Raw genomic sequence first — 11,261 nt, 5'->3', positions numbered from 1 at the left:
AATAAAATAAAAAAAAAATAAAAATAAAATAAAAAAATAAAATAAAAAAAATAAATAAATAAATAAAAATGGGGTACTAAACTAAGCAGAGAATTTTCCACAGAAGAATCTTAAATGGTCAAAATGCACTTAAGAAAATGTTCAACATCCTTATCCATCAGGGAAATGCAAATCAAAACAACTCTGTGATACCATCTTACATCTGTCAGGATGGCTAAAATCAAAAAGACCAATGAGAGCTTATGTTGGAGAGGATGTGGAGTAAGTTGAACTCTCATCTACTGCTAGTTGGATTGCAAACTTGTACAACTACTTTGGAAGTCAGTATGATGGTTTCTCAGAAAATTGACAACCTATGCTCAGGAACTAGCAATGCTACTCTTGGACATATACCCAAAAGGTGCTCAATCATATTACAAAGGTATTTGTTCAACTAGGTTCATAGCAACATTATTTATAATATCCACAACCTGAAAATATCTCATGCCTCTCAACCAAAGAATGGAAAAAGAAAATGTAGCACATTTACTCATTCGTGTACTACTTGGCAGAAAAAAAAAACCAATGACATCTCGAATTTTGCATGTAAATGAACAGAACTAGAAAACACCATCCCGAGTGATGTAACCCAGACCCAAAAAGATGAATATGGTATCTACTCATGCATAAATAGATACTAATTATAGACATAGTTTATTGAGCCTATAGTTCACGATACTAGAGAAACTAAGTTAACAAGGTGAACTATAAGAAATATATAAGATATATATATATATATATATATATATATATATATCCACTTGGAAAGTCAAAATAGAAAAGACCAGCTGAAAAAACTGGGAACATAATGGTTCAGAGAAGCTAGGGTGGAAGTGAGAGAGGAGGGGAGAAAAGGAGGAATGAGGAGAACTTCAGGGAATAGGATAGTCAAGATCAAGGAAGGATGGAGATAAGAGCAAGTAAAGAGATATCTTGATTGAGGGAGCCATTATGGGGTAAGCAAGAAACCTGGCTCTAGTGAAATTCCCAGGAATCCACAAGGATGACCCCAGCTAAGATCCTAAGCAATAGAGGAGAAGGTGTCCGAACTGGCCTTGCCCTGTAGTCAGACTGATGAATATCTTAAATATAACCATAGAATCTTCATCTAGCACCTGATGGAAACAGAGGCAGAAACCTGCATCAGAACCCTGGACTGACTTTCCAAAGAACAGCTGAAGAGGGGGAAGAATGAAAAAAAAAATGAGCAATCAAGTTAAGACCATGATAGATATACCCACTGAAACCATCTAGCTGATTTAACAGGAGCTCATCAACTCTAGCCAAACTGAGAATAAAAAAAAGCATAGGACCAAACTAGTAGCTTTCAATGTTGCATAGCTGGGGCAGACTGAGGGGCCACTAGCAGTGGCACCAGGATTTATCCCTACTGCATGCACTGGCTTTTTTGACACCTATTCTCTTTGGGTAGATACCTTGCTCAGTCTAGATATAGCAGAGAGGTCCTTGGACCTTCCACAGATCCATGTGCTTTACCTTCTCTGAGAGGTGGCTGGGATAGGGTGGGGAGATATTTGGATGGAATGGGAGGAGGGGAAGGAGTGGGAACTTGGATTGGTATGTATAATGAAAAAAAATTGTTTTCCTTTTTAAAAATACAAAAATATTTATAGATGGATCTTGTATACAAAGACTTAATGTGTTTTGCAATAAAGATAGGTGAAGAAATACTAAAGGACATTTAATGTCACCCATTCCATTACATTTCTGGTAAAAAAAAAATGACCTCTGGTCTTCTCACTAATATTGTTAAAACCTAAATAGTTATTCACTTACTAAAATAATTATTAACTTATTAAAATTATACCTAAAATTAACTATTAAAAAGTCAAAATGTCAATACCCATGTTAGAGTCACACCTCGTCTTTCTACTGGCAGTATCACCTCCTCCACCCCTTTTCCTAGCACATAAATACTGTGACTTAGCTTCACAGATTCACACCTGGTCTCAGAAAGAGTATTCAAGTCCTCACCAAGGAGGAAACGTCAGAGAGCCAATTTCTTGAAATAAAAAAAATCAATGGACCCAATTTTAAATTTTTCCGTGGAAACGTGGGCTCTGCTGACTAGCATCCTGATGCTCCTCTATCTGTGAGTAATGGGCTGGATGCGTCTCCTTTGTGGCCTAGAGTTTGGACGATTCTCAGGTTGCTTTTCCCTTCAGGAAAATCAAAAAATATCATCCAGTGGAAATTAGTACTGTCACAGCTGAACAGATTTCTACTGCAAACTAAACCATTTAACTCACTGTGTTTCTGGCAAATGTTCTAAATGCTTTTCAAGAAATCAATGCTGGGGGCTGGAGAGATGGCTCAGTGGTTAAGAGCATTGCCTGATCTTCCAAAGGTTCTGAGTTCAATTCCCAGCAACCACATGGTGGTTCACAACCATCTGTAATGAGGTCTGGTGCCCTCATCTGGCCTGCAGACATATACACAGACAGAATATTGTATACATAATAAATAAATATTTCTAAAATTTTTTAAAAAGAAATTAATGCTGTAAAAAATCAGAAGAAAGTTTAAAGTGGTTACAGTAAGCTGTTTCTCTTGGTTTGTTTTTTGCCTTTACTCTTGTCATGTCTTCATCAGTCTGCAATAGGAAGTTTTGAGGGACCTAGAACTCCCAAGGATGGAAACTACATTTGAGTTGCAAATGATTACTTGACTCAGGTCTGCCTTCCCAAAAAGTTTTGTAACAGAGATTGTTGTGTTACCCACATAGTTGATAAATAAATACCTTATGACTTATTATCCTATTTCAGTAAGCTAAATGGTGATGTCTATGGTCTAGAAAGAAATAGGCATAGAAATTGTATTTCATGTAGGCCATCATCTCATGAGTTCATGTGGGTAATACATGGTGAAATTTCACTTTTCTGGGAAGTCAGGAGCAAATACCTTCTGATCTAAGTAGGTCAAGTACAATTGACACATCAAAGTAGCTCTTCCTACAGAATACCCCTTGGAGACACAAATATTTATGAGGTTATCACAGGAGTTTATTTAAAATGTTACTCGAAGGACCATGAATGACTCAAAGGCAACCACAGCATCAAACCCCCACACCTGAGCAGATGAAGATTCAAAAAACCTGTATCATTAAAATATGTATTTATTTATTTTTTTTAAAAAATATGTATTTATTTTTAATTCTGTGCATGTAAATGTTTTGCATGCCTGTATGTATATGTATCACATGCCTATCTGATGCATGTTTAAATTACGAGAACTGCACTGGATTTCCAGTTATTTGGGTGCTGGGAACTGAACTTGTATACCCTGCAAGAGAAGCCAATGCTGTTAAGTTGCTGAGCCACCTCTCTAGCCCAAAGGATATACATGGGAAACTGCACAATTTTCAAGCTGAGGGATGGGCAATTTGAGAGTCTTGTCAGGAGGCTCTGATGGTGGGCTAACTTCCTGCTCTGAGCAACCTCACTGTTCACTGTTCATGAGGTGAACTTTCTTGCAGATTACCCAAGTTGCTGATGTCTGATTATTTATTATCTCTGGTGAGCTCCTTTCTAACTCAAGGTTAGAAAGTGTTACTACATATTAAATCCTTGGACCATTAAGTATTAAAAGAATAGTTTAAAATAAAAAGGTAGGTAGGAGTAATTAATGCTCTCAGTTTTTATGTTATATTCTGCCAACCTGTACCACACTGAATAACTTCTTGTAGTTGTCAATATTTGTATCCAAGAATGTATATGTACATATATATGTATTTATACTCAATAGTATACATGTATATGTATGAATACATACAAAAATATGTATTTATATACGTATGTGCATATGCATCTTAGTTAAGGTTTCTGTGTGCTGTGAAGAGACACAAGATCTAGCTTTCTGGGAAATATGGAAGTAAATACCCTAGATCTCAGTAGGACACAATTAACAGATCAAAGTACAGGGAGCAAATACCATTTTATATTAGTAGAACTTGATTGACAGATCAATGTAGCCCTTTCTCCAAAGTTCCCCTTGGAGAGACATGAGTTATCAATTTCTCACAGGAGTTTGTTTGAAAGATTACTTGCAGGTACATGAATAATTCAAAGGCAACTGCAGCACCAAATCCTCATAACTGAACAGACCATGACTGGAAAAAATCTTTAAATATATATTTATTATTAATTTTGTTAATATGAATGTTTTACATATATGTTTGTATGTGTATAACAACTACCTGATGCCTATTTAAGTTAAGGAAAATGTTTTGAATTCCCAGGAACTAGAATTGTAGACTATTGTGAGCAGTCATTTGAGAGCTGGGAACAGAACCTAAATATCATGCAAGAGCAGCAACTGCTGTTAGTTGTTGAGCCAGCTCTCCAGCCCAAAGGCTGCACATGGGAACTTCTGCACACTTTTAAACCTGAGAGATAGGCTAGGTGAGAGAGTCTTGTCAGGAGGCTCTGCTTGGGGGCTAACCTCCTCCTATGAGCAAGAACACCCTTCACTATTCTGTGGGCATCAAGTAGAACTTCCACCGCACATTATCCATATTGCTGACACTTGCTTATTTATTAACTCTGGTGAGCCCCTTACCAATATTCAAATTCAAGATTAGAAAGTGTTGTTGCATATTAACTCAAGGACTAGGACCATCAAACATTAACATAAAAGTTTATGCTAAAATGGAAGGTGGATGGAATTAATGCTCTGTGTTCTTTTATGTTATATTCTGTCCTCCTGGTATCACACTGGATAAATTTTTGTAGTTGTCAATATTTGTATCCAAGAATGAGTTTGTACATATACACACCCATACACTCATATATACACACGGATCAATAGTATAGATGAATGTGAGTAATTACCTATGCGAGTATGTATTTATATATGTATTTGCATGTGTGTCTTAGTTAAGGTTTCTGTTGCTGTGAAAAAACACCTTGACCACAGTTATCATTTGCATAATAGATCATGCAAATAATCGTTGATCTCAGTAGGAAAAATCAATAAATCAATGTATCCCATTTTCCAAAGCACGCTTGAGGAGACATGAGTTTATCAAGTTATCACAGTAGTTTGGGTGAAAGTTTACATGCAGTAGCGTGATTGACTCAAAAGCAACCACAATATCAAACATCTACACCTGAACCGATAACTCACAAAACATTGTAGTGATGAGGTGAGCAGGTCTGCTTTTCATCCTGCCCGGCTCCCGCATGGCTAGCTTAGCCCCGGAAATAACAACACCACAAACTGTATTTATTTAAACACTGCCTGGCCCATTATATCTAGCCTCTTATTAACTAACTGTCATATCTTCCTTTAACCCATATCTAGTAATCTGTGTATCACCACAGGGTAGTGGCTTACCAGGAAGATTCTAACCCACGTCCATCTCGGGCCAGAGCTTCATGGTGGTTGTCTGACTCTGCCTTTTTTCCCCCAGCATTCTGTTCTGTCTTCCCCACCTACCTATGTTCTGACCTATGAGACCAAGAAGTTTTCTTTATCAATTAACCAATGAAACAACAGATAGATAGAAGATCCCCCTACATCAAAACCTGTATCTTTAAAATATATATTTATTCTTAATTTTGTGCATATGAATGTTTTTCATGCTTGTATGTATGTGTACTGCATGCATGCCTGTTAGCTTACATTAGTTAATGAAAGGCATTGAATTTCCAGAGAGTGGAAGTGTAGACCATTGTGAGTAGTTATTTGGGTGCTGGGAACTGAGCCTGCATGCCTTGCAAGAGCAGCCAGTGCTGTTAGATGCTGAGCCACCTCTCTAGCCCAAAGGCTATACATGGGAACCTCTGTACAATTTTCAAGCTGAGGGATGGATCATGTGAAAGTCTTGTCAGCATACTCTGCTGGGGGGCTATCATTTCCCTTTGAGCAACGTTACTGTTCACTGTTCAGGAGAGACCATGTAGAGCTTGCAATGCAGGTTACACACATTGCCGGTTTTTGCTTGTTTTCTATCTGGTGAGCCTCTCAGTAACATTCAATCCTAAGGTTAGAGATTATTATTACATATAACTCTAGGACTGGGATCATGAAGTATTAACATAAAAGTTTATAATAAAATTGTATGTGAAGGAGATTATGACACTTAATTTTTGTGTAAAATTCTGCCCACCTCCTCCCTCACTGGATAAATTCTTGTAGTTCTCAATATATGTGTCCAAGAAAATATATATGTATATAAACACACATACATATACACACACGTGTGAATATATTTACATATGTATATATTATATATTGACTCAGTAATACACATGTATTAGGAGTACATGAGTAACTACATATGTGAATTTGTATTTATACTTGTATTTATATTTGTGTTAGTTAAAGTTGTTATTGCTGTGATGAGACACCATGGCCACAGCAACTCTTATAAAGAGAAACCTTCAGCTAGTGTGTTTCACTTACAATTTAGAATTATAGTCCATTATTGTCATGGCGGGAAGCAAGTCAGAATGTAGGCAGACATGGAGCTAGAGCTGAGCATCCTTTCATTTTCTCCCAAAGACAACTGGAAGTGAGTTGTCTCAGTGGAGGTGGCTTGAGCATATATGAGACTGCCTGGCTCTTCTCTACAATGACACACTTCCTCTATCAAGACCATACCTATTTCAACAAGGACATGTTTCCTAATAGTTCAGTCCCTTTGTTGGCCATTTTCTTTGAAACCACCACAATGTACGATATGTATGTTCATATTTGTGCATGTGTAGATATGTATATTTATGTACATGTGTATATGTGAATGTGTCAATTTATGTATGTGAATATGGAAATATATATTCATTCACTGTGTGTATGTGTGAATGTGTATATTTACATGTACTACCAAGAAGCCTATAACTTGGTTTTCTTCTTTATGTCTTAGTTATGGGACCTCTTCACATGGACTTTTTAAGAAGATAGGAATTCCTGGCCCCAAACCTCTCCCTTTTGTTGGGACGCTACTTGACTACAGGAAGGTGAGTGATGTTGGGATTTTTCATTTACTTACTGTGACTGTGTCATTTTCATGAGTGTCCAGAAACCCTGTGTCACTTCATCAGTGCAACTGGCCATTGGTATGAAATACTAAGTGTTATTCTTAAAAAACGATTAGAGAGCTGCTGCAAACGGTCCCCAGGCGGGCTGGCGGAGGGAGCCCGCCATGAGGGCGGCTACAGGAGGGCACGCTTCCTTGGCCCACGGTGGCGGCAGGTAACAGACACGTAAACACAGGAAATAGCCATAAGTATTTATTAAGGAAGGGGGAGAAAGAAAGACAGAGAAAAGAGATAAAAGGAGAGAGGAGAGATAAAAGAAGAGAGAGACAGAGAAAACGCGTGCGCACGCCAAGGAAGCAGAGAGAGAGAGAGAGGTCCCAAGATGGCGATGGGCGGGTCAGAGGTTATGGGAGTGGGCGTGGCTAGGGCAGGGACCCAAGAATATCATTCCCACATCTTGCTTTTGATAAAAAGCAAATTAGACACTTCAGTTTGAAGGAATTGGGGCGGCGAATTCTCAAGACTGCTTCCGGCTGATTGTGGGCGTCGTCTTGGGGGGGGGTGCGAGAGAAGGCTGGGGTGCTGGGAACATCCTGGCATAGCTGGTCTCTTTGCTTCTGACCGATGTCTGTGGCATGGGAATGTCTGGAGTCCCTAAGTTATTGGCAGAACAAAGAACAAAGTCAAATTAAGGTTAAAAGGAAAAAATTTTAGGACCAGGGAATTGAGGGGGTATCTGACCTGTTTAAGATGGATTTCTTGATTTGGCTCCCTGGAACTCATGAGAACTCCTTGGGTTTGTGAAAACAGAAGTTTTAGACATATAATGACTGTAGCATAAGAGATAAATTTGGTTTGAAATTTGGTGAGGTCACCTTGTAAAACCTCAACCTGGCGAAACCTCTCAGCTGTCAGACTGTCAGAGATCTTTGAGAAGGATAAGATTTTACTTGAGTAACTGATTAAAAAATGACAGAGAACTTACTTGGTTGGCACCCAGAGCTACTCTTTTTTGGGTCCTCCATGGTCGCTGAAGGTTGCACTTGAGCTTTGCTGTTTAGCGCAGGGCCTGCCAGGCTCCAGAAGATCCTGTGGGCTAAGAAATCTGTAGGAAGACAGGCCTACCTTGACCTGAGCAGCTAGGCTGTCGATTCCGGTGATTCCGTCCACGTCTAGAGATCTTTAGTTTAGATGAAAGGCAGGTTTTCCCAATGGTCAGCGCTCTGCAGTCGAAGCGAGATGCAGAAGGACGTTGTTCTGCGCGTGACTGTCTTCTTTGGAGGGAGCAGAAAGCTGCTGCTAGGAGCCAACCTGTCTCTTTTGTCGTTGTTAAAAGTTATTTTAATAATTAAACACTTAAATATCACATTCCCCAGATCTCTGAGCAGTTGAGGGCTGTTTATCAGGTATAACTATAGTATAGAATTTGTTTGGAAAGTTGGGTCTGAGCTTGACCAAATTGGCTCTTAACAGGTAAGATTTACATTTGTAAAAAGATAGAGGGAAAAACTGCTTGAAATATAAGGTTAGCGGCAAAACTGACAATGGTAAAGAACAGCTTAAGAGACTTAAAGGTACATACCAGTTTAAAATACAAGACTCATGTTTTGTAGTCTGAAATAAGATGTAATAAACAGTTATACATAGAGAGAGTGAACAAGAATTGGGCAACGTGGATGCCTCTGATGGGCCCTATCAAAGGCATTTGACCATTGCTCAAAACACATTTAACAGAGTTAGCATAAGGAGTTTGGTGAAAACCTGGTGAGAAGGCAGGGTAAAACCGGGAGAGTGTGGTCACATGACCTGGCTCTCAGCCAAGATGGCGGCGAAAAGGTCACCTGACCCATCTGGCCTTCAGTCAAGATGGCGACCGCCATGTGTAGTCTGCTCAGTTGGAAAGCCCGCCAAGCCACAACAAAAGCCGCAGACTGGAGGGGCAAAAGGCTGGAACCGAAAAACGGCCATGTATAGTTTAATGGGGCCATTTTGGACAAAAACTGATAAGTGTGAGGCATTAAAAGATGAGGCCAGAGTAATAGGTCTGGATGGATTGGCTCCCGTGGTCAAGGCCGTGCAAACACCCGCAAAAACCGTGGCACCTCAAGCCTACAACGAGAACGGCTCCCCGTTAAGGCGAGATGCAGATGGCACGAACATCCACTGGCCCTATGGAATGGCGTCCGATTCCATGGGGGGGATGTTATAACCTGGCTGAATTGACTCGAGCCTCTGAATGGGAGAGCGATTCCCGGGCAGGAGGGATTCAGCCAAGGTCAGGCCGCACCGTAGTGGCGTGCTGCACCAAGCAGCGTGCTGCACTGTAGCAGCAGTTACGACGAAAGAAGGAAGGAAGAGAAAAGCAAGGAAAAAAAGAAAAAGAGAGAACTGGAGACCCCGGGCCTCAAGGCGCGGGTGAGCTGAGGCTTAACACAGGAGACAAGCCAAATTGAATGCCAGCGAAGGGAACCAAGGCCCTGAAGGCCCGCTGTTGGAGGTTCCCCCATCCCTAAAAACCGTGAAGGGTTGCCGGGAGCTCAACGGTCAAACCCTTGAGTTAGAAGAGATGGTTAAGCTGGCCGAGATGGGGACACTCACGATTAGTTGATCTGTTGTTTGGAGGAGCTGCATCCAGGGAACACGTGGGTCGTAGGCCGGCGAAGTGGAAAAGAACCCGGTTCGGGAGTCACGTGGCACCAATGTTATTCTTAAAAAACGATTAGAGAGCTGCTGCAAACGGTCCCCAGGCGGGCTGGCGGAGGGAGCCCGCCATGAGGGCGGCTACAGGAGAGCACGCTTCCTTGGCCCATGGTGGCGGCAGGTAACAGACACGTAAACACAGGAAATAGCCATAAGTATTTATTAAGGAAGGGGGAGAAAGAAAGACAGAGAAAAGAGATAAAAGGAGAGAGGAGAGATAAAAGAAGAGAGAAAGAGAGAAAACGCGTGTGCACGCTAAGGAAGCAGAAAGAGAGAGTGAGTCCCAAGATGGCGATGGGCGGGTCAGAGGTTATGGGAGTGGGCGTGGCTAGGGCAGGGACCCAAGAATATCACTAAGGTTTCCAGCTTTCAGAATTGTTTGTGTCACAAGAGCATCATTGTGAGGTTACCCTGCTGGTGTCGTTTGACAAATGTCTGAGACCTCAGGTTGCATCATATGAGAACCCACAGTGTTTGCATAACCTGATTTAAAAACCTGATGTATAGGCTTTGGAAGCCTCAAATATTAAGGTTTTTTTTTTCAGTACAACTTCCAAAAAAAAGTAAAGTCATGCTAACTCAGTATTTAAAGAAACACATGTCATGACTTCTACATGGCATGTCACTAAATTGAGTGCTTCATTCATGTCAGAGTTGACTGTAACTTTGGCCCTTCTTGTTGAATAACTCTGGCACATGCTGATCAGGAGGCACACAGTTATTTTGTGGTATATGCACATAAATGAATACTCAATAATACCAAAAAATTCCCTGATATCATTTCCCAGGCTCTTGATACCAATGATTTCGTGTGTGTGTGTGGAGGGTTATATTAAGAGGTCACACAAGAATATTCTCCTTTTCACTTCAAAGTAGAACCTATTTATAATTCTTAGGAGGAGGAATATAAGAGATGTTGTCTTTCAACCTAAGATATTTAGCCAGATTATGAGTTTTGTTTCTTTAAACAAATGCAGAATCATTTATACATAATCACTAAAGAAAGCATGATTTGGCAAATTTGTTAAAACAAATTTTAGTAAGTAGATTATAATATATGCAAATGCATGCATATATAGTCATCATTAATACATAACAAACTGGAGTATGAATTTCCACAGAGCCTCTTGAATGCTTTCTTTCTAAAATGTTAGGCTTCTGCACTGTCATTCCTAAGCTCATGCCCAGAAGACCAAAATCAGTTCCTTCACGCAGACTGTACTCTTGTGATGGAGGTGGGTCTTGTATCTTATCTGTTGATTTCATTGGTTAATAATAAAGAAACTGCCTCGGCCCTCATAGGACAGAAAATTAGGTAGGCGGAGTAGACAGAGGAGAATGCTGGGGAAAAGAAGCTGAGTGAGTGAGTCGCCATGTTTCTCCTGCTCCAGACAGACGCAGGTTAAGATCCTCCCTGGTAAGCCAGCTCGTGGGCTACATAGAATATTAGAAATGGGTTAGAACAATATGTAAGAGCTAGCCAATAAGAAACTGGAACTTGTGGGCCAGGCAGTGTTTGAA

The 11,261-nt window shown here is 40.3% G+C and overlaps 1 protein-coding gene and 2 long non-coding RNA genes across 10 annotated transcripts in view; 2 read left to right on the top strand and 1 right to left on the bottom strand.

The window, feature by feature from the left end:
* LOC126492995 (cytochrome P450 3A6-like) overlaps nt 1-11,261 on the top strand; it is a 223,526-nt gene that overhangs the window by 80,724 nt on the left and 131,541 nt on the right. For all 8 annotated transcript variants that reach the window (XM_050129716.1, XM_050129710.1, XM_050129714.1 and 5 more), the window contains exon 2: nt 6,926-7,019. In XM_050129716.1, the coding sequence (XP_049985673.1) occupies nt 6,926-7,019 (94 nt within the window). The remainder of the gene's footprint in view (nt 1-6,925; nt 7,020-11,261) is intronic.
* The window catches only part of LOC126493002 (uncharacterized), a 236,485-nt gene continuing 233,056 nt past the window's right edge, over nt 7,833-11,261 (bottom strand). Inside the window, exon 2 of the long non-coding RNA XR_007589734.1 lies at nt 7,833-9,250. This is a non-coding gene — a long non-coding RNA (uncharacterized lncRNA). The remainder of the gene's footprint in view (nt 9,251-11,261) is intronic.
* LOC126493003 (uncharacterized) overlaps nt 9,249-11,261 on the top strand; it is a 6,512-nt gene continuing 4,499 nt past the window's right edge. The window contains exon 1 of the long non-coding RNA XR_007589735.1: nt 9,249-11,141. This is a non-coding gene — a long non-coding RNA (uncharacterized lncRNA). The remainder of the gene's footprint in view (nt 11,142-11,261) is intronic.

This window comes from Alexandromys fortis, unplaced genomic scaffold (genome assembly GCF_014885135.2).
Source record: "Alexandromys fortis isolate MF-2015 unplaced genomic scaffold, M_Fortis_MF-2015_v1.1 scaffold_306, whole genome shotgun sequence".
In the NCBI taxonomy this organism is placed as follows: Eukaryota; Metazoa; Chordata; class Mammalia; order Rodentia; family Cricetidae; genus Alexandromys; species Alexandromys fortis.
The sequence above is the reverse complement of the archived record's forward strand: the minus strand, read 5'-3'. Positions and strand labels throughout refer to the sequence as shown.